Source organism: Podarcis cretensis (genome assembly GCF_951804945.1).
Source record: "Podarcis cretensis genome assembly, chromosome: Z".
NCBI lineage: Eukaryota > Metazoa > Chordata > Lepidosauria > Squamata > Lacertidae > Podarcis > Podarcis cretensis.
Genome location: NC_137184.1, coordinates 2,517,436 through 2,541,499, shown reverse-complemented (window position 1 = coordinate 2,541,499; position 24,064 = coordinate 2,517,436). Strand labels below are relative to the sequence as shown.

The 24,064-nt window shown below is 47.6% G+C and overlaps 1 protein-coding gene across 1 annotated transcript in view; it reads right to left on the bottom strand.

Moving 5' to 3' along the window:
- NPDC1 (neural proliferation, differentiation and control 1) overlaps window positions 1–24,064 on the bottom strand; it is a 54,821-nt gene that overhangs the window by 14,016 nt on the left and 16,741 nt on the right. The window contains exon 2 of the mRNA XM_079962248.1: window positions 5,465–5,605. Coding sequence (XP_079818374.1) covers window positions 5,465–5,605 — 141 coding nt within the window. The remainder of the gene's footprint in view (window positions 1–5,464; window positions 5,606–24,064) is intronic.

Genomic DNA, 24,064 nt, shown 5'->3' with positions numbered 1-24,064 from the left:
CTGGCGAACCAGAGCAGCGCACGGAAACGCCATTTACCTTCCCGCCAGAGTGGTACCTATTTATCTACTTGCACTTTGACGTGCTTTCGAACTGCTAGGTTGGCAGGAGCAGGGAGCGAGCAACGGGAGCTCACCCCATCACGGGGATTTGAACCACCAACTTAGATAGCTTTAAAAGAGTAAAGGACAGATTTGTGGAGGAGAGGGTCATTGATGGTTTGTAGCCCTAACAGCTCTACTCAGCTGCCACAGTATGAGGCAGTGATGCTTCTGAAAATCAGTTGCTGGAAGCCACAGGAGAGGAGAGGGGTCTTCTGCTCAAATCCTGCCTACAAATTTCCCATAACAGGCATCTGATCAGATACATTGAGAACAGGTTCTTATATACAACAACAGTGGCTAGAGTATTGTTAGCCCAAAAATGGAAGCAAGAAGAACTTCTGACAAAAGAAGAATGGCAGACAAAATGAATGGACTACGCAGAATTGGACAAAATGACAGGAAGGATTCGAAACCTGCGGGAACAGAGATTTACAGAAGATTGGAAGAAGTATATGAATTATTTGAAGAGCACCTGTAATCAACAAATTGCGCTAGTAGGACTACAAGAAGTTTTGTAAGCAGAAACATACAAAGCGTTACAAAGTAGAAAAAGATATAGATATTGGTTATGATTTTGAAATGTAATAGGGAAAATAAGAAATGCATACTAAGAGATTAGATTTTCAGACAGGACTGATGGAAGTCAAAAAAATTGAATAAGATGTAAAAGTATGTTTAATTACTGTTGAAAATGATATGTTAAAAAATTAATAAAAATTTGTATCTATATCTATATTGGTAAAGGTAAAGGGACCCCTGACCATTAGGTCCAGTTGTGACCGACTCTGGGGTTGTGGCGCTCATCTCAATTTATTGGTGGAGGGAGCCAGTGTACAGCTTCTGGGTCATGTGGCCAGCATGACTAAGCCGCTTCTGGCGAACCAGAGCAGCGCACAGAAACGCCGTTTACCTTCCTGCTGGAGCGCTACCTATTTATCTACTTGTACTTTGACGTGCTTTTGAACTGCTAGGTTGGCAGGAGCAGGGACCGAGCAACGGGAGCTCACCCCATCACGGGGATTCGAACCGCCTACCTTCTGACTGGCAAGTCCTTGGCTCTGTGGTTTAACCCACAGTGCCACCCATGTCCCTTTATATCTATATATCTATATATCTATATATCTATATATCCATATATCCATATAGATATACCGTATTTTTCGCCCTATAGGACACACTTTTCCCCCTCCAAAAATGAAGGGGAAATCTATGTGCGTCCTATGGGGCGAATACAGGCTTTCGCTGAAGCCTGGAGAGCGAGAGGGGTCGGTGCGCACCGACCCCTCTTGCTCTCCAGGCTTCAGGAAGCTATCAGCAAGCCTGGGGAGCCCGCGGGAGTTCCCGCAGGGCTCCCTAGGCTGCGGATAGCGGCCTGCCGCCCAGCGCGAGAGGCGCTCTGAAGCAGAGCGCCCCTCGCGCCGGGCAGACATCCGCAGCGTCGGGAGCCCTGCGGGAGTTCCCACGGGGCTCCCTACGCTGCGAATAGCAGCCTGCTGCCCGGCGCGAGAGGCACCCTTAAGCAGAGCGCCCCGAGCCCCGCGCAGACATCGCCCAGGCCCAGAAGCTGGGAGGTGCTGCGCCGCCATACCACTGTTCCCCGACCTTGTTTTTTTGGGGGGAAATAAAGGGAAAAAAGTTTTCCTTTATTTCGCCCCAAAAAAACTAGGTGCGTCGTATGGGACGGAGCATCCTATGGGATGAAAAATACGGTATATAGATAGATACAGTGAGAACAGTATATTGGTCTAGATGGGCTACTGGCCTGCAGAAGACTTTTCTTATGTCCTTATGTACTTTCCCACTCTCAAGAGCCCAAAATTATGGATACCAGCATCCCTTTGCGGGGTGTTTGTGTGGGAGGGTGTCCACTACCCAGGGTACACCTTGTGTCCCATGTAGTCCCCCTGTTACTATTTTTAGAACTCTGTGAATATTTCATGACTCCGGCAAGCTTTCCCAGCTTTTTATTGCTTGGGACATGAAAAAGTGTCTTTAATAATGCAAGCACATAGCACAGAACACACACAACCGAGGAGACCTGCTCTCTCTCTCTCTCTCTCTCTCTCTCTCTCTCTGCCTGCAGCTCTAGGGTTGGCGGAGTTAACAGGCCTCTTTGCTCTGAACAACCAGTAGAAACAGACTCGCCAGCCAACCCAGCCCTCGCTCAGTTCACATTCTCAACCCTTGAGTCAGTTTCCATCAAAACATCACCAGGATCTCATGTTAAGATTTATTTGCTTGGAAGCGTCCATAAACAGTTTCACCAAAAAAAAAAAAAAAAAAAAAAAACAAAAAACAAAAAACTTTTAGCAGTGTACATAAGCACAGTATAAAACAATCACTGGTAGTACACAAATAAGATCAGCCACAATTAAAAAATAAGTGTAGCCAGCTAGATGGTGTGCCCTGGTAAGGTTTGCTGAGACAAGACTTCCAGGCATGTGAAATCATGCAAGGAGGGCCAAATCTGAAGTGTCCCCCTCAACCTTGGCTTTATTATTATTATTAGTAGTAGTAGTAGTATTCTGGGCCAGCACTGATCCATGGACCACCACTTTTTAAGAGCTTGCTCTGTTTCATCTCTCTTCCCTGTCCCCCAGTCAGCCACTAGGCTGTTTTGTGAATACGTGTTATGTTCCCACCCCTTAAATGTTTTTTAGACTTCTGCAAACTGCTACCTCCTCCTCGTGCACTTGTGGTGGTGAACTTGTTATTATTGTTAGTTCATTTATTATCTGCCCTTCACCTATGTGTTGCAGCATTGAAATCAATATTAAAAATATATAAAACAACTTAAAACCATAAAAACAAGGTGAGGCCTAAAACCACGCCCCTCATGTATGAAAAATTCAGGGTAAAGAGGTGCGCCTCCTGCATTCTCCACAAGCATTTGGGTCTGAAATGTGGGTCCACCTTCAGATAATCCAGTTTGTTATTCATTTGCGCGATGAGTAAGGGGGAATGAGCTGTCTAGGGCAAGCTGTTTCTCTTGAGACTCCATTAGAAGCGCATGAGTATTAAAGGAAATTACAAACAGCGCAGGAACAGAGAAGCCCCAAATCTCCAGCATTTTAAAGGGGAAAGGATGTGCCACTTGCAGTACATAATCTCCCCGGGTAACTGAAATGCAGTCCGAACATCAATCCGTTAACAACCAAGCTCTTATGTAAGCTCCCATCTGTCGCTAAGAATCATCACTTTGCATGAAGTCATGTTTCAGGCAGGAGACGGAAGACCACAGTGTACAAACTGCATTCCTTTCCAACACCATTCCTCACTTTTCAAAAGGTGGGTACGTGGAAGACAACTGTACCCACATGGGTCCAGTACATTCACCTGGGACAAATAGGTTCCTTGTGCAACAGATGGCAAGATCTTCAAACTCAGTACGCCTTACACTTCCAAAACCAGCTTTTGCATTAGGCTAGAATGAATAGCACCAAAGTGTACTGAAGACCTTTTTTTAGTTATCATCATCAGCTGCCTAGAGATGGCGCTATTGAATAACATGAACCACTGAGTTACAAAACTGGGGGGGAGCCCTGAGAAAATTAAGGCTTTCTGCTCTCCCTGGGAGGGCCTATCTAGATGTGTGACCTATCACTGGAGCTGCTGAGGTCCAAAGGAATAAGAAACAGGTCAAATACTGATGCAATAAATGTGTTACTGCAAGGATTTGGCCCTCCTCCCCATACATTTTCTAGTAGGAAGGTTTCAGCAAGTTTCTTCATGCTGCAGGAATCCTGGTTTTATGTTGTCATGAGTTGCAATTGTTTTATTTGTGTTCACAAAACAACAACTCCTTTTTAACACTCAAGTGTTTAATCTGGGTTTAACGGCTTTCACCTTTCACACCAAAGCATGGAAGCTGCCTAAACATCTCCCAAGGGAATGCAGCTCTGAGGGAATACTATGCAGGACAGTGTGGCAGCAGAGGATGGGGGCCTCTCCTCCAAACAGAAAATGAAACAGTAGAGGGCAAGATCATGGCCACTGGGCCCATCACCTCCTGGCAAATAGAAGGGGAAGAAATGGAGGCAGTGAGAGATTTTACTTTCTTGGGCTCCATGATCACTGCAGATGGTGACAGCAGTCATGAAATTAAAAGACGCCTGCTTCTTGGGAGAAAAGCAATGACAAACCTAGACAGCATCCTAAAAAGCAGAGACATCACCTTGCCAACAAAGGTCCGTATAGTAAAGCTATGGTTTTCTCCTCGCTCTACGTGGGGCTGCCCTTGAGACTGACCCAGAAACTCCAGCGGGTGCAAAATGCCGCAGCGAGACTCCTTACGGGGTCCTCGCTGCGAGATCACATTCACCCGGTGCTATACCAGCTGCACTGGCTCCCGGTGGAGTACAGGATCAGGTTTAAGGTTTAACCTTTAAAGCCCTATACGGCCTAGGACCCTCGTAGCTACGGGACCGCCTCTCCTGGTATGTCCCACAGAGGAACTTACGGTCTTCAAACAAAAACATCCTGAAGGTCCCAGGCCACAGAGAGGTTAGGCTGGCCTCAACTACAGCCAGGGCTTTTTTGGCTGTGGCTTCAATCTGGTGGAATGCTCTGTCACAAGAGACCAGGGCCCTGCGGGACTTGACATCTTTCCGCAGGGCCTGCAAGACAGAGCTGTTCCACCAGGCCTTTGGTCAGGGCACAGCCTGACTCCCTCCTTTGGCAATCTTCACAGAACTTTGGCCCAATGGTTGCCATCAATTTGATTTGAATTACTTTTATAATGAAATGATTTTAGAATGTTGTACTATTTTATTGTTGTTAGCCGCCCTGAGCCTGGCTTCGGCTAGGGAGGGTGGGATATAAATAAAATTTAGTAGTAGTAGTAGTAGTAGTGATGTATGGAAGTGAGAGCTGGACCATAAAGGCTGATCGCCGAAGAATGGATGCTTTTGAATTATGGTGCTGGAGGAGACTCTAGAGAGTCCTGTGGACTGCAAGAAGATCAAACCTATCCATTCTGAAGGAAATCAGTCCTGAGTGTTCACTGGAAGGACAGATCGTGAAGCTGAGGCTCCAATACTGAGAAGAGAAGACTCCCTGGAAAAGACTCTGATGTTGGGAAAGATGGAGGGCACAAGGAGAAGGGGACGACAGAGGACGAGATGGTTGGACAGTGTTCTCGAAGCTACTAGGATGAGTTTGACCAAACTGTGGGAGTGCCTGGTGTGCTCTGGGTCACGAAGAGTCGGACACGACTAAACAACAACAACAAGAGGACAACATGAATACCAGACTTCTGATTCTGGCATGGATCATCCAGAAACAGCTTTACTGAGTTGGAGCTGTGGGAAGAGAACTGGCAATATTGTTCTGGCTGAGGCTTTCTGCACCCAACCCGACCTACCGCTGGCCGCCCGTGCCTTGGGGATGCATTGGCCGTCTTCATCCTCGATGAACTGAGAGAGACACGGGCCACAGGAATATGATCCGGGGAGGCAGAACTCACGCCGCAGCAAAGCGCATTCCAGACTTCGAGGACAAGACTCTGTGTGTGTGAGAGAGAACCCATTAGTAATCTGTATGCATTCTGCACAAAGTTGTCACCCCCAATGCCCCTGCTAGATAAGACAAAAGCACCACCGTGACCTACAGGTGAAACTCGAAAAATTAGAATATCGTGGAAAAGTTCCTTTATTTTACTAATTCAACTTGAAAGGTGAAACTAATATACAAGATAGACTCATGACATTCAAAGCGAGATATGTCAAGCCTTGATTTCTTCTACAGGTGAAACTCGAAAAATTAGAATATCGTGGAAAAGTTCCTTTATTTCCGTAATTCAACTTGAAAGCTGAAACTAATATATGAGATAGAGTCATGACATGCAAAGCGAGGTATGTCAAGCCTTGATTTGTTATCATTGCGATGATCATGGCGTACAGCTGATGAAAACCCCAAATTAACAATCTCAGAAAATTAGAATATTCAAGGAAAGCAGCAAAACAAGGATTGCAAATCGAGCAAGATTGGACCTCTGAGAAGTAGAAGCACATCTCGCTTTGCATGTCATGAGTCGATCTCATATATTAGTTTCACCTTTTCAGTTGAATTACTGAAAGAAATGAACTTTTCCACAATATTCTAATTTTTCGAGTTTCACCTGTAATAGAGCTAAGGTTACCAGATTTTTTTCAATGAATCCTGAGTTGTTGGTTCTTCGGTGGTGGTGGTGGGGAAGCGGTGTGTGATGGGTCAGGCATGGAAGGTGGAGAAGGAGGGCCGAGAGTGGCGGCGGCGGCAAGGCTCGGGCAGAGCAATGCCTCCCTTCCCATCGGAGCAGCCCCAATCCCATTCCTACTTGCGTGCAGGCAGGAGGGGGCGGGGATCCTCAGCTGGGAAGGGAGGCTTCCCGTTGCCTAACTGAGAGATCCCTTCCCCTTCCCCCGCTTGCATGCAAGTAGGAGTTGAGATCAGGGCTGCTCCGATAGGCAGCATGAAGCCTCCCGTCACAGCTTAGTTGCTGGGGTCAGGGAAGGTGGAGGCAGCCCGGTAGTTGCATCTTCAAACCCCTGCACTACCATCATATGGTGACTTCTGAGCAGCTCCTGAAGCCAGCAAGACCCAGCTGCTCTGGGCTGCTGAGACTGCCGCAGCTGCATTTCCCAGGGACATTAGATGAAATCTGGGGACATTCCGGGGCTGGAATTTGTCTGGGGACTTATTTGCAAATCCGGGGACTGTTCCTGGGAAACAGGGACATCTGGTAACCCTAAGCTAAGCCAAACAGAGGCCACAGGGGCTCCAGCCCTCCCACTCCCCCAGCAGATGCAACGCAACTACATATCACTGCTAAACAAGGACAACATCACCAACAGCCCTGGACTGAACTTCATGGAGACTCCATTAAAAAAATTGCCTTAGTTAGTGGCCATCCCGCTGTTGCATAAATTAATACAACACTGTGGCAGTGAAATGAATGTTGCGTTCCTTTATTTAGCCTGAATCTACCACCCACTTTTTGGCAGACACACCGGCCTCCCAAGTTCTAGTATTGGTGTGTGTGTGGGGGAAACCAAACCCACTTCCTGCACATCCTGCATTGTATTATAAGTCTCTATCACACACACACACACACACACACACACACACACCATGGATGTCTGCAAGTTTTCCCCAGGAGCAAAGCAAAGCACTGAAAAGGCTGTGGGGAGCAGGCTAATTTCTCAGAAGGAAAATATTAATACCACCAGTACATTTCACCCCATATCTCAGATTCTACAGATCTACAGATACAGTGGTACCTCGGGATACGAATGGGATCCATTCCGGAGCCCTGTTCACATCCCGAACAGAACGTAAGATGCAACTGAGCGTCTGCACGTGCACGGGTCGCATTTTGCCGCGTCTGCGCATGCACAAGTGGAAAAACCAGGAAGTAACATGCTCCATTACTTCCAGGTCGCCGTGGAGCGCAACCCGAAAGCACTCAACCTGAAGCGTATTTATCCTGAGGTATGACTGTATGTATATTTTTCAAAAAATGAAAGCTGGGAATCTGGGGATTTGGGTTCGCCTAAGTGTAGGATTTACCCCTCCACTGCCCTGGGTGGATGCCCATTCCTCTTTCCCCAACTAGAATGTAGAGCTTTGCACAACTGGCCTATTCAAAATCAACTTACCCCATGTATATTGGAGGGAAATAGCATGCAATTTTTGTGTGTGTGTGTGTGTGTGTGCAACTTAAAAAAAAAGCAAACAATGCAGATTTGGGGGTTGGGGACTTAAGACTGGAAAAATGAAAAAGTGACAGCAACCAAGACTGATAGGATCTGCCATCCTTACACACAGTCACTTGCCACACACCAGCTTAAAAATGCTCCAGAGTCTTCCAGGAGAAGGCGCAACTCACAGGACGCTGGAGCCTGCCCTGACATCCTGCTCCCTTCCAGGAACTGTTTGCTTAAATGTGTGTGTGTGTGTGTGTGTGTGTGTGTGTACTGAAACTCCCCCCACCTGAAAAGCAAACAACCCATGCCTAGCCTGCCAGCAGAGGGAGAATGTGATGTGATGGTGTTGCCTCAGGTGACTATATTCTTCATGCTGTGGGTTATTAGTGGTGGTGGAGAGAAGAGTAAAGCAAGGAGGGTTTACTATGTACTTCTTGGAAAGCAAGGATGAGCATGAGGGTGGGGAGAGAATGTTGAGAATTTGCTGATTGAAAAGAATCAAGCAGCTTTTAAAAAAATAATAATAATAAAGTCACAAGGTGGTAATGCGAGGGGAGGCAATGACACAGGAGCAGTTTCCATCCACAGCAGACACAACCTGGCTGCACATGGTGACTTTGAGCTAGATCTCAGGACCATTGACTGCCTGTCCACAGGGATGGAAGGTTGGCAGAGGAGAGAGAGAGAGAAGGGTTTTGCAAAGGAAACCCAATGATTGCTCTTGTTGGCTTAGGTGCTGGGCCGGCATAATGCTGGTGGCAGAGAGATGAAGTTTCCAGTGGGGTGGGCAGGTAGCTCCTTTAGCTGCACACACACACACACACACACACACACACACCATTTCACATATCTCCTAGCTGTTTTAAAGCATTCTTTTAAAATTAAAGTGTACAACTGAATAATGTGATAAGTGGCTGCCTTTCCTGCCCTGTCTAGAATTTGATTTTATAATGATGGCCTCTCTCCTTTGATACTGCTATTAAAGAGCAACAGCAGCAAATCCCTTGTTGAGAAGCCTTCAGGGCCAGGAAGCTACCCAGCCAGAGAACCAAAGAAGTGCTGGTTTCTGTGCTAGAAACCACAGGAGGAGAAAGTAGCTACTGTGCTTGAGGTCCTGCTTCTGAGCTTCCCATTGGGACACCTGGTTGGCCACTTTGAGTACAGGATGCTGGACCAGGTGGGTCCCCCTTGGCCTGGTCCAGCCAGTTCATCTTAGGTTAACAGGAGAGAATCCTCACATCGACAGAAGGGATTCTCCAAGCAAAGCTCTCAGGACCCTGCAGCTGTCGCCAGCTTCCTGCTAACAACAAACCTATCTTGCCTCGGCTTTGCCCTCTGGGAGGTTTTGGCGCAGTTCTGCTCTGCCTCCCTCTCCCTCCTTCCAACAAGGATTAAGCAGCAAGAGAGATACTTCTCAATCTAATTAAAGCTCCAATAAGGTTATCGGCTGCCATTTACAGTCTCCGGTTGCAACTGCTACTTACGATGCAATTAAACTCCCATTTGTTGGTGGTTAACAGTCCTGGAAATTTCTAGAAGGGCAGCGGGTGGGGAGGAAGGCTGGCCTCATTTACCAGCACCTGAGGTTTTCGTAAACATGAACTGCTATGCACATCCTTGGAAAAGAATTAGACACATTTGCCAAGAATTGTTTCCATCAGGTGCCATTAGTCATGTTTGCTATAATGTAATCAGAGTCTGCCTGGCACAGAGGGGTGACGCAAGATGCCAGGCAGATCTGAGGGTCTAGTCTAGGACCAGCTTAAAGGTAAAGGTACCCCTGACCATTAGGTCCAGTTGTGACCGACTCTGGGGTTGCGGCGCTCATCTCGCTTTGTTGACCAAGGGAGCCGGCGTACAGCTTCTGGGTCATGTGGCCAGCATGCTGAAGCCGCTTCTGGCGAACCAGAGCAGCGCACGGAAACGCCGTTTACCTTCCCGACGGAGCGGTACCTATTGATCTACTTGAACTTTTGACATTGCTCCCATTGCTCGGTCCCTGCTCCTGCCAACCTAGCAGTTCAAAAGCACGTCAAAGTGCAAGTAGATAAATAGGTACCGCTCTGGCGGGAAGGTAAACAGCGTTTCCGTGCGCTGCTCTGGTTCGCCAGAAGCAGCTTAGTCATGCTGGCCACATTATCTGGAAGATGTCTGCGGACAAACACCAGCTCCCTAGGCCAATAAAGCGAGATGTGCGCCGCAACCGCAGAGTTGGCCATGACTGGACCTAATGGTCAGGGGTCCCTTTACCTTTTCCTTTACCTAAGGACCTAGGGACGAGGGTGGCGCTGTGGGTAAAACCTCAGCGCCTAGGACTTGCCGATCGCATGGTCAGCGGTTCGAATCCCTGCGGCGGGGTGCGCTCCCGCTGCTCGGTCCCAGCGCCTGCCAACCTAGCAGTTCGAAAGCACCCCCGGGTGCAAGTAGATAAATAGGGACCGCTTACCAGCGGGAAGTTAAACGGCGTTCCGTGTGCTGCGCTGGCTCGCCAGATGCAGCTTGTCACACTGGCCACGTGACCCGGAAGTGTCTGCGGACAGCGCTGGCTCCCGGCCTATAGAGTGAGATGAGCGCACAACCCTAGAGTCTGGCAAGACTGGCCCGTACGGGCAGGGGTACCTTTACCTTTACCTTTAAGGACCTAGGAGACCCCCGCAGAGAGGAGGGCTGCTGTCCTGCTTGAAGGCTTCCCATAAGCAACTTGCTTCTGAACATGGTCAGGAACATTACCTGCTGGACTAAATGAAGCCTTGGCCTGATCCAGCTGAGTTCTTTGAAAACAGAGTTTGAGGGGGGGTTGTTAAGTTGTGGGTGAACATATCAGACGACACAGCGATTCTTCAAACAGCTCTTGTTTATTCACAGGCCAGAACAGAACTGAGCTGAAGGGTTCAGCCAGCCTGCTTATACAGAGCTCCAGTACAACGTTACTGTAACAACTTTCTGAAACTATCCAATCACTGAACGTCACTTTCGATCCCTTATTTGCATAACAATCTACAGTACCCCCCTGCTGGCCCAGGGTGAGAACTTCAGTACATAACAGGGTTGATGAGTCAAAGCTGCACAGCAGCTCTTTCAGTCACACAGGATATCCTTTGCGCTGCTCTTTGGCTTCAGTACAGCCCAACAACTCTATGAAGCAAGCATGAAACATGCCCATTTCACAGATGGGAAAGCGGTGGCCAATGGCCGATACAAATCTTACAAACCAGCACAAATTTGTGCTTGGGTCTTCCATGCCTTCATTTATAATAGCCTCCAAATAATTTATAATTCATTGAGCACTATTTTATCAGCCTCGCGTTTTAATCATTTTATTGTAAATTTTCAAACTGGAAGAAAACCCCCACAACCTTTAAGCAGAGACTGCTAAAAAAAAAAAAAATTAATTTGGAAAAAAAAATCCCACAAGGACACTAGGTCAAGAGGCTTTCAAAAATTTGGCAGACTGGACAGCAAGCTCAAGAGCAGTAGGATCGATGTGCAGCACATAGTTAAACTATGGAATCCATCGGAGAGAGTGATAGTGACCAACTGCGAAAGCTTTAAGAGAGGATTAGATGAATTCATAGAGGAGGAAAGGGCAATTGATGGCTCCTAGCAATCTCATCTAATGGTTATGTTGCTGTTCACTACTTGCTCAGGAGTCAAGCCGCACAAACACTAAGGAAAATCAGAACTCCCCCTTCTACTGCAAATGAAAAAAGAAAACAGTTCTAAAAATTGTCTGCCTGCCTTCCAGAAGGCCTTATATAATGGCTGCTACAAGCAAGCCGAACTCCTGGTAGCAAGGGAGGGCAGGAGGAAGAAACACTAAGAGCTTTAACTCAGTCCGGAAAGCCAGGGAGAGGCTGTGACGTCCTTCTGAGGGTTGCAACAGCTAAGAGGGAAGGAGGCAAAGCCAAGCCTCCCATCCTGCCATTGTCCCAGGCAAGCTATGTCCCCCGGCTCACAGACAGCAGGTTATCGTCAAAGGTGAAGCCTTGCTAGCACTGCTGTATTCAAGCGAAGAAGCAAACAAGCTTTACAAAGTGTCAGCCTTCTAAGAAAGAAGCAAGCAAAAAACAGGGGAAACTGACTGAGCTTTGGAAGGCGGGTGGGATGGAAATGTGCCATGTACTTGTTACAAAATATTCGACTGTAATAGTACCACTCGATTCTGCCCTGGTCAGACCCCACCTGGAGTCCTGTGTCCAGTTTAACAAGCTGGAAGGTGGGGAGAGGAGGGTGACCAAGATGATGGAGGGTCTGGAAGCCAAGCCTTATGAGGAGCTGGGTATGTTTAGACTGGAAAAGACGAGACTGAGAGGAAAGATGACAGACATCTTCCAGTATCTGAAGGAGCGTCTCCGTCCCCATCGTTCTGCCCGGACACTGAGGTCCAGCGCCGAGGGCCTTCTGGTGGTTCCCTCACTGCGAGAAGCCAAGTTACAGGGAACCAGGCAGAGGGCCTTCTCGGTAGTGGCACCCACCCTGTGGAACACCCTCCCACCAGATGTCAAAGACAACAACTACCAGACTTTTAGATGACATCTGAAGGCAGCCCTGTTTAGAGAAGCTTTTAATGTTTGATGCATTACTGTATTTTAATATTTTGTTGGCAGCTGCCCAGAGTGGCTGGGGAAGCCCAGCCAGAATGGCAGGGTATAAATTAATTATTATTATTATTATTATTATTATTATAACGGACTCTCTCAGAAGGTGGTGGGCTCTCATTCATTGAGCATTTTTAAGGTTGGGTGGCCATCTGTAATGTATGTTTTAGTTGAGATTTCTGCATTGCAGGACATTGGACTACATGACCCAACTCTACAATTCTGTAAAATTGCTGCAAGCTTGGATTATTGGAATTAGCTAAAAGTGGATTTGAGGTCTACAAATGGCTACTAGTCTGGGTAGCTGAATAGAACCTCAGTTTTCCAAAGCAGTCCACCTGCAAGCCTCTGGCACGTAGAGCCTTCTCTATTTTCTTTTTTCAAAAAGTAAATGCTGGAGCAAACAAGGCTGCTCTTGCACTGCTATGTCAAACACAGAACTGAAGTGGAGGAACATGAGAGTCTAGTTTCTGAAAAACTCCCACTATACAAATGCACACTTACAAATTTTGTGACAAGTATCCGCCCTCACCCCACCCCAAAGAAGGCAAAGTGGATGCTAATCTTTTAGATATTTATCAAGTGCACACAGAAATTAACAAGAATAAAAACTAGGACTCTCCACAGTAAGTTGGAACACATCTACTATAGCAGGGGCCATGCCTCCAGTTCTGCACTAAAACAACAGTTGCACCCCAACTTTGTTTTAAAAAGACATGGCCGCTCCACTTTTCAAAGAATTAAAATGTGTGTGCAATGTTTAAACACCACTTGCGACGCCTCAGCTGGCTGCAAAGAGGCTGTGAGCTTAAAACCCAGGGAACTGAGAAATTAAACAACAGGTTTGCAGGTTCTCACAGAGGGTGTTCTCAGCTGTGCGGCAGCAGTTGGACACGTCAGCGGAGTCTGTTTTACACACACAGGGGAGTAAACAAGGGCCCGCCAACCACGGCAAGGAAGAAAGAGCTTTCATCAGATGGCAAGTAGAAGGGATGGTATTTGAGATCGGAACCACAAATAACAGTTTTGGTAACTGTGACACAAGGCTAGGTCTCTTCGGCCCTCAAAGTCAGAATCTGGGCAATGTAGGTATTTAGTTGTATTAGATTGATATGAAAGTTGTACAACTGGGGGGTGCAGGGAAGGGGATGTGGGATGTGTCCTCCCCCCCCCCCTTATTAAAAATGCTTTTTTTAAAGAATCTGGGCAATGGGGAACTGAATTTTGCAGAGAAACTTGGGTGCATTGTTTCTGCCTTCATCAACTATGTCCCAAACATCTGGAGGGAACCAGGCTGGGGAAACCTGGTATATTTTATACACTTTGCTTCCTTGCCAAGTCAGAACAGGCTTTGAAAGAACATATTGGCAGCACAGTGGTATCTCTGGTTGCGAATGGGATGCATCCTGGATCTCCGTTCGCAACCTGAACGGAATGCAACCTGCTTCTGTGCATGCGCGTGATGTCATTTTGAGTGTCTGCCTTTCCGGTACTTCCAGGTCGCCGCGGGACGCAACCTGAAAAGACGTAACCCGCAGTGTTCGCAACATGAGGTATGACTGTACAGAGGTACCTCAGGTTACATATGCTTCAGGTTACAGACTCCGCTAACCCATAAATAGTGCTTCAGGTTTGCTTCAGGATGAGAACAGAAATTGTGCTCTGGTGGCGCGACAGCGGCAGCAGGAGGCCCCATTAGCTAAAGTGGTGCTTCAGGTAAAGCACAGTTTCGGGTTAAGAACAGACCTCCAGAATGAATCAAGTTCTTAACCCGAGGTACCACTGTACTTAAGACAGCCCTAGAAATATTTGGCGGTGCAATAGGAAGCACCAGTGCTTACTTCCAACAACCAACTTGGGTTGGATTGCACACCTCAATGGGTTGTGTGAGTGGCGGCCCTCCTCCAGGTGCCCCTGTCATCAGAGGCACGAAAGCTGCAATGCCAGAAGCAGGCCTTCTCTGGGGTGATGCTCCAGTTGTGGTGCACTCTCCCCAGAACAGACCCTGTTGCTGTAGTTTAGTCGTTTAGTCGTGTCCGACTCTTCGTGACCCCATGGACCAGAGCACGCCAGGCACTTCTGTCTTCCACTGCCTCCCGCAGTTGGGTCAAACTCATACCATTAGGTAAAGAGATGTGACTGCCTTGAGCACCTGATATAAAGGACAGTGAGTTTGCGGAGGGGGCGCCATTTAATTTATTATGTTTTTAAGCCAGGGAGAGCAGCCTCGGGTGCAAAAAAATCACTTGGCCAAGCCTTGGGTACTCTGCTTGAGGTTACTCCATTTGCTATCCTGCGTCAAGCAATAACATAACCTTGTACCAGCAGCACCCCAGGACATTTTGCCTGGTGGCACAGTTTTGTTACCTCTCAACACAAGGGAACCCTCTTTTTCATTTTACCAGGACTTCCAAGTTCGGTTTCAGAGAGATCATAAAACCATGTGAAACTGTTTAGGAGTGCAGCTTCTGTTTGGCATGCCAGTTTTTAGTGTTGCTGTAATTTGTACCTAAAGGGACATGGGTGGCACTGTGGGTTAAACCACAGAGCCAAGAACTTGCCGATCAGAAGGTCGGTGGTTTGAATCCCCACGAAGGGGTGAGCTCCTGTTTCTTGGTCCCAGCTCCTGGCAGCCTAGCAGTTTGAAAGAACAAAGTGCAAGTAGATAAATACCATAGGTACAGCTCTGGCGGGAAAGTAAATGGCGTTTCCGTAAGCTGCTCTGGTTCGCCAGAAACAGCTTAGTCATGCTGGCCACATGACCCAGAAAAACTGTCTGCGGACAAACGCCGGGTCCCTCAGCCAATAAAGCGAGATGAGAGCTGCAACCCCAGAGTCGGCCACGACTGGACCTGATGGTCAGGGGTCCCTTTACCTTTAATTTGTACCTATTTGTATTTGTATTCCCCTCTCCATCTGATAACCCTGCCTACACCCTCTAGCCCCCTTCTCCCACACCTGGCCAACCCCTCCTCCTTCTGCACCTGACCAAGTTCCTTTCCTGTCAAGCCACTCTCTGAAATGCCTAACCCCCCCCTCCACTGAACCTCGCTGCAGCCACATTTAATGGAGGGGCTGCCGTGAAATGCCTTACCCTCTGTTAGACAGATTGCCTGGGCTGCCTGTCACCCACGCTGCTTGCTCATGCGCTGCCCGTAGGTGGCCATGCAAACTGTGGCATGACGACAGTGTTACATTTTTATCTTATGTATGAAGAAGTGATGAAAGCAGTCTTGGGGAACAGCAGGAAAGGGTGTTCTGTTCTGAAGTGGAGGACAACCTAAACTGGAAAATAAACTTGGAACACTGATTGCACCACTGAGAAAAACAAGGCGATAAACAGATCATTCAGGATGTGGGTGTGGGTGTGCAAAACTCACTTCGTCCCTACTGCTCCAAGGTTCCATATGCACTCACAACGCCAGCAGTCTCTGCACACTCATGTAAGCACTGCCACTTGCTTTAAGCAGTGAAATCCCCAGCCTCTTGAATAATTGATCCGGACACAATTTGTACTCAAGTGTCCCCATTTCAGCACAGTTCAGGGTATACAGAAGCCACGGATCAAACCAGACTGTTTTAGGAAAACCCTTAAGGTAACATCCAAATAACTTTCACTCAGGCGCTCTGATGCACAATTTCATCACTTCTGGACCTGGGATCAGGGAAGGAATCTCACATTTATCTTCACTTATTTATTTCATTTATGTACTTACAATGTTTGTATACCAACCAATAAATTAACCATCTCTAGGTGCTGATCAATACAATTCACAAAATCAACCTCCCTCCCTCCCTCCCTAATGAACAAAGCAAGCAAATCACCACAGAATAAGCAGAAGAAATAAAACCAACAAGCCATACAATGAAAGTACTAGAAGACTAACCCCAAACAGCTGGGAAAATATAAAGGTCTTCCCCTGATGCCCAAAGAATGACAATGTGGGTGCCAGTCCACATTGAGGGCATGACCAATAAAGTCCTCTCTCCAGGAACCCATCAATCATTCCATTTAAAACACTGTGGTGCCACTTCAAACCGTCATGGCTTCCCCCAAAGCACCCTGGGAGGTGCTGAGGGTTGTTTCTCAGCTCTGCTGAGATGCAATTGCAAAGAGATGCCATTCCCAGAGGGGTTTAACATTCAACAATCATCTTTCCAGGAAACTCTGGGAATTCGGGTAATGGAACAGGGGCCAAGTCACAGGTGTGAATGTGGAATCGGTGGAACTTTGGTCTGATTCCGCAGCCAAGTTCCTCTTCTGCTAAGCTCTCTTAAAATAGGGCCTGGGAACACCTGTGACTGAGAAGGCATTGCTGCACTCATTGCCCCCGACCACCACCAATGACACAAAGCAGGAAGGGTGGCCTTTTTCATTTGGCTCAGCCACCCGTTTCTTTGTTCTTTTGCAAGGCCCTGAGCAGCTCCCATTATAAGCCCTGCTCTGCCAACGGCGACAGTCCCACTCTCTCTCTGCCATGTAAGCAGTGTTGAATTATTGATGGTGTTCTCCACAACTCTGAAGAGCGGCAAAATAGCAAAACAGAAATAACCCCCATCAAGGTAACCTTTCAGAGCCATCAAAGCACTCTTTGAAAGGGAGAAAGCAGCCTAGCCTTTGACGCTCATTGTAGTAGCTGAGTAGCTGCATTTGTTGTTGGTTTTTTGTTTTTTAAGGTTCTCTCTCACTTGCATTTTCAAAATAGGAAGCAGTCAGTGAATTCATAGGGCTTTGGGATGCCTCCAGAGAAATCCACGGTCAGGGAATGACAGCAACAGTCCTCACCTGGGGTGGGGCTCCCCAGCCAGCTGGAATTCAGGGCTATGCTACCTCTGAATGTAGAGACGTGGGTGGCGCTGTGGGTTAAACCACAGAGCCTAGGACTTGCCGATCATAAGGTCGGCAGTTCGAATGCCCGCAATGACGGGCTGAGCTCCCGTTGCTCGGTCCCTGCTCCTGCCAACCTAGCAGTTCGAAAGCACGTCAAAGTGCAAGTAGATAAATAGGCACTGCTCCGGCGGGAAGGTAAACAGCGTTTCCGTGCGCTGCTCTGGTTTGCCAGAAGCAGCTTAGTCATGCTGGCCACATGACCCGGAAGCTGTATGCCGGCTCCCTCGGCCAATAAAGCGAGATGAGCGCCACAACCCCAGAGTCGGCCACAACTGGATCTAATGGTCAGGGGTCCCTTTACCTTTACAGTGGTACCTCGGGTTACATATGCTTCAGGTTACATACGCTTCAGGTTACAGACTCCGCTAACCCAGAAATAGTGCTTCAGGTTAAGAACTTTGCTTCAGGATAAGAACAGAAATCGGGCTACGGCGGCGCGGCGGTAGCAGGAGGCCCCATTAGCTAAAGTGGTACTTCAGGTTAAGAACTGTTTCAGGTTAAGAACAGACCTCCGGAACGAATTAAGTACTTAACCCGAGGTGCCACTGTACCTCTGAATGTGGAGGTTCCATTTAGATGTCATTCTGAGGGAAGAATCAGAAGGTTTGGTGGAGCCCTGAGGTTCACAGACGTGAGAATCTTTAAAGGTGTGGGTGGGAACTAGAGGAATCCCCGCCCCACCCCAAAAAGTACAATGGTTGGTAAGTGCACAAAAGAAACTCCTTCACGCAGTGCATAGTTATACTTTTGAACTCACTCCAACAGGAGTTAGTGGTGGCTGCCAATGTAGATTGCTTTAAAAGAAGATGGGGCAAATTTGTGGAGGAGATATGGCTGTCAAAGGCTGCTAGCTTGGGTGGCTCTGCTCTGCCTTCACAGTCCAAGGCAGTAGTGCTTCTGAATGCCAGTGTCTGGAGTGCACAGGAGGAGAGGGAGCCCTTGTGCTTAACTCCTGTTTGCAGGTTTCCCACAGGCATGTGGTTGGCCAGCGTGAGAACAGGATGCTAGACCAGGTGGGCCTGATCCACCACCCAGGCCTCTAATGAATGAGATGTTGTGCCTCGGGGGGGAGGGGGAGGGCACTGCTGCCTAACCAGAACCCTAGAATCATAGAATTGGAAGAGACCACAAGGGCCATCGAGTCCAACCCCCTGAGAAGAGTGCTCTATGCTGCAACATTTTGTTGCAAATCCCACTCCTTATGACTAGTAAAGCACTGATGAGTAGGCAAGGATTCCTCTCTCCTTTAACAGTTCGCTATGGCTATTCCCTACTTCCCTCCAATACACAAGGATATATTGCTCCTGAACATGGAAGCCCCATTTGAGTCAACCTGCTTGTAGGCTCAACGAAATGAGCCGCTGGTTTTCAAGCTAGCCCAGCTGCAGCTTCTCTGGTGAAGGTTATGCTTCTGGATCCCAATATCTCTTTTGACTCAGCTGCTCCAATATTTGCTCAGGCTCATGAAATCTGCTTGTGCTCCATGAATACACATGAAGCTTTGCACAACATTTCCTCCGTTGCAACAGGAACTGTTCCTACCCAGGAATGAAATATACTCCTGTTCCTTCCAATTACGGGAAGCGAGACAGGGAGAAAGTTACTAATTGCAATCCTGCTGCTTCCCATTAAGGATCCTTTAGCACATTAGCCGCCTGCTCTTGTAATAACATGGAGCTGGCAGCCCATCATATAACAGCCTGGCAAGCATCTTTGTCTGATTGTCAGATCTGCCTGCAGCCACGGAAGGAAGGAAGTCACCCTCACACCAAGGACAGGCCAATGGACCTTCCTGATCCAGGAGCCCCTCCTTATGCGATCCCGTAGCAGCTGAATCACCCACTCTCCTGTCATCCACCAACTGCACGTGCATTTATTTTATTACTCATTTGAAAACACTGACACACAGTTTCCCCAGAAGTTTCAGCATGGCTGTTCCAGACACACAAGCACAAAACAACAGCTGCACTAGGACGGCAGCACTTCAGGAAGCAGCTGTCTACCAGGCTGAGACCCTACCTGCCCGCAGACTGTCTCGCCACAGTGGTGCATGCTCTGGTTATCTCTCACTTGGATTACTGCAATGCGCTCTACATGGGGCTACCTTTGAAGGTGACCCGGAAACTACAACTAATCCAGAATGCGGCAGCTAGACTGGTGACTGGGAGCGGCCGCCGAGACCACATAACACCAGTCCTGAAAGACCTACATTGGCTCCCAAGTATGTTTCCGAGCACAATTCAAAATGTTGGTGCTGACCTTCAAAGCCCTAAATAGCCTCAAAGGCCCAGTATATCTGAAGGAGCATCTCCACCTCCATCGTTCTGGGCTTGTTTTCAGTTCAGGTCAGGGACACGAAAATTTTAAATTACGAAGCCGTGCATGCACACTGCATGACGTGCTCGTGTCATGTGCAGAAGCCACGCAGCATGCCCTGCAGTGTGTGCAAGTGATGTCAGCACATCACGTGGCATGTGCGCATGGCAAGTGCATGTCACATGGTCACAGCCCCCTCAACTGCAGGGACAAGCTGGTACACTTGGTTCAGATCTCAGTTTCTCTAGGAAAGGTGTGGCTTTACAATTATATGTTTGTTGGTAAAGCACAGGGGCACCAGCTCCTGGGGACCGAGCTGTTTTGGGCCCCCTCAATGTCTTTTTTTTGGGGGGACACCCTCCCAATGATGGAGGAGGTTGAGTGCAGAACCAAGCGTGGCACAGCTCCAGCAACCGGCTCCTCCTCCTGCTACAAGGAGAAGGAGGGTGGAATCAGCCTCCCACCAGTGGCAGAATCAGGGGGTGGCGGCAGAGCCACTGGCCACTGAAGTCGCCCGTCCCCTGTGTCCGGCTCCGTCCCCAGCTCCTCCTAACACCCTGACATCACCCACCCCCAGTCGCCCTCACAATTGGGTGCCTCTGGTAAAGCTAGAGACTCTTAATCTCAGCGATGTGGGTTCCCATGTTGGACAAAAAGATTTCTGCATTACAGAAGGTTGGGACAGATGACCGCAGGGATTGCTTCCCAGCCTAGAATTCTAAGATTCTATGAATTCTGTAGGCAGCCTTTCTCCTCCTTCACCCTCTGCCAGCCAGCATAAGCAAAGCAATCCATGCACCACAGGCAAGCAGCTGAACCCTTTCCTCTATCCCAGGTGCCTGGGCATCGCTGGAGCGAAGCCACAACTCACAGCAAAAGAGTTATTACTATTATTATTATTATTACAGTTTATATCCTGCGCTTCCTCTCAAAAGGAGCCCAGAGTGGCAGGCACGGCAATAACAAATAAATAAATAAATAAATAAATAAATAAATAAATTAAGAGAGTTGTAAAACATTCTTTAAAAAGTTAAAATATAAATGCAGTGTGGTAGAGGGTCTGCAGCAATGGCTCACAAACTGTTTTGGCCCCTCCCCCTCCACCCCTGGTTCCATAAACTCTCTCTCAGTGCCCGCTACCCTATAAAAAGCTTAATTCAGAATAGCAGTTTGCAGCATCCACAACACAATCAAATTCAAAACAGTAACATCTGTACAGTGGTGCCCCGCAAGACGAATGCCTCGCAAGACGAAAAACCCGCTAGACGAAAGGGTTTTCCGTTTTGGAGGCACTTCGCAAAACGAATTTCCTATGGGCTTGCTTCCCCCCCTTTTTCTAAGCCGCTTATCCGCTTATCCGCTAAGCCGCTAAAAGCCGCTAATAGCGCTAATCCGCTAAGCCATCAATGGGCTTGCTTCGCAAGACGAAAAAACCGCTAGACAAAGAGAATCGTAGAATGGATTCTTTTCGTCTTGCGAGGCACCACTGTACATGTATTTGTTCCGGAAGAGAGCATTTTATGCTTCGACACTGTTTTGAAAATTTGTTTTGAAACCAGTAACCTTTAATTGCACGTTTATTCAAAATCCAATTTAAATGATTTTCTTTGATCAGTACTTGATGAACTTGATCCAGTGATGCCAGTGTGATAGTCATTTGCACCTCCAGTGCCCCCTGCTACCTGCTTGCTTCTTAGAGTCCCATTTGAGGATCCCAGGGGGCGGGATCACGCGCTTTGGAAACCACTGGACTGAAGGTCCAACCCTAAGGTTGGCTGGGGGTAAAGGCTGAGCTTCCATAACCATGATCAGGCAAATAAGACAGCAGTTTATTTTTCTATTTATTTCATTGCATTTATATACAGCTTCACTGTACAGTGGTACCTCAGGTAAAGAACTTAATTCGTTCTGGTGGTCCATTCTTAACCTGAAACTGTTCTTAACCTGAAGCACCACTTTAGCTAATGGGGCCTCCCACTGCTGCCACGCAATTTCTGTTCTCATCCTGAAGCAAAGTTCTAAACCTGAGGTACTATTTCTGGATTAGCAGAGTCTGTAACCTGAAGCGTTATAACCCGAAGCATATGTAACCTGAGGTACGACTAGGGAAAAAACAAGCTACACAGAGCAGTTTATGAAAAGACAGCTGTTGTAGTTAGGTAAGTGTCCTTCAAGTATCACTTTGGTCAATGACTAGTTTTTTTTAATTCAAAGGGGTTATGATTATAAACTCATTTCAGCTACGCTGAATAGCTTTGGCTTTGTTATTTGCCCATAACAAAAAGTACTGAAAAGTACAGCTGCTATCATGGCCTGACCGCCTGGAGTATCCTCCACACACTTTAAAAATGAATGTTATCACTATGGCAATTAATTTTATCCACTCTGCACAGCAAACCCATAGCCTGGGCAGACAACTTGCGATCACTGTGCTAAAGAAAGAAAGAAAGAAAGAAAGAAAGAAAGAAGAAGAAGAAGAAGGGGAGGGGGAAAAACATAGATAGGAAACTGAATTGTGCACCAAATGCTACGTATTACACAATATAGGCAGAAACACAATGATTACTGTTAGCAGTAATTTCATTTAATAACACACACCTTTCTGACACATTTTGAACCCAGAGCTAGCAAATCAGCAACGTTTATGTATTTAAAAACAAATTAGGTAACACACAAAGCCCGATCCTGGTACCATTAGCTCAAAAACATTAGCCCCACTCCCTGCCACTGCCGCCAAGCCTCTGCATTAAATAACTTAATCTCTCCTCTTCAAATATTATATCCAGTTCATGTAAGGGGGTGGTGGAGGGGGAAAATATGAGCTCTGTAGTGCTGCTAAAGCTGGAGATTTACAGTAGCTGGGAATAAACACTAAATCTCTTTCTTCCTCAGCCGAAAAAGGCACCTATAGCTAAATTCACACAAGGCAGATTTAGAAGCAGATTATACTCTAATGCTCCAAAACAGGCGGGAAGAGGAGGCCCTTCCACAGATTCCCTCTTAATGAACAAGGCAAGACTGTACCCCCCCTTCATCTTTCCTGCCAGGAAAAGCAAGCCCCCCCCCCCCAAAAAAAACCAGGCACTGATGTTTCCCTAAAAGCAAAGGAATCCCCTCCTATATAGTGCTGCAGTTAGGGGGTAATTTGAGATCCATTGCAGCTTTCTGACAGTACTGCATTCTTACACCATTCATGCAGGTTGCTGAGTGACCTTGGCCTAGCCTACCTTGAAGGGCCGTTGTGTGGGTAAGATGGGGAGGAAGGAGAACTCCTTGGCAGGAAACATGCGGGTTGCAAATAAATCTCTGTATGCTTTTATTGTGTTGTAAAATCGCTCCATACTGCCTCGTCGAAAGAAATCCCTAAATTGAATCCCTACTTGTGTGGGGGTTACATTCCAGGCCCCTGTGCGCATAACTGAAATTGTGTAAAATGGGGAGCTCCCTCTAAACACCCTCTCTGCTACTCTCTCTCCAAGCAATACCAAAACCACTGTGTGGCCAAAATAACTAGTATTGAAGCTCTGGGGCCTGCAAAAGGCTGGAGGACAGGCAGGAACCTAGAGACTACTGCTGCTGCTGCTGCTGCTGCTGCAGCTGCAGCTGCGCCACATCAGCTGTTAGCTGGGAAGGCTGAAAAGTGTTTAAAAGGGTTCTGCTCTGCCTCCAGTCTCTTCAGGGCTTCCTCCAGCCTCACCAACATCCTCTCCGGGCTCCAGGGAGAGTCTCCTTGTGAGCCACGATGACTCTCCCTCCCTTTCTGGGTTTGAATTATTTATTTTCTGGCGCTGTGCATACACAAAGTCACACGTAAGCTGATTGCACCTAAGTGGGTGAGGAGATGCCTGCAAATAAAGTAGGGCCTGGCAGAACAAGGAAAATCAATGTTTTAAAGGAGAGAAAAAAATAGGTTGGGTCTTATAGTAATGAGGTCAGCTTACAGATTACATGAAGTCAGGATAGGGCCGCAGCCCAGTTGCAGAGCCTCTGCTTGCATGCAAAAGCTCCCAGGTTCAGTCCCTAATGGGAATGTCGCCTGTCTGAAACCCCAGAGAGCCACTGCTGGTCCGTGTAGTGGGTTGGGACCTCCTGGTGGTCTGCAGGCTGACCCAGGTGGGTTATAACAAGGGCACTACCACCATGCAAACATATGGTAAAAGTGTATGTTTCAAGGCTGAGTCCAAGATGGAAATGTTTGGCAAAGTTACTCCCTGGTGCTGAGAAACCAGGTAAAAAAACAACTGCTGCCCAGTTCTATGATTGTCTGACTTAAAACAGATTCCAGGGGTTGTTGTTTTTTTATTTAAAAAACTGGTTTATTCTTGTGCCTATTTATTACATATGGTACCCAATGGTGTATGTAATAAATAGGCACAAGAGAAAACCAATGCTGTGTGGGACAAGGGTGGTGCTGTGGGTTAAACCACAGAGCCTAGGGCTTGCCGATCAGAAGGTTGGCGGTTTGAATCCCC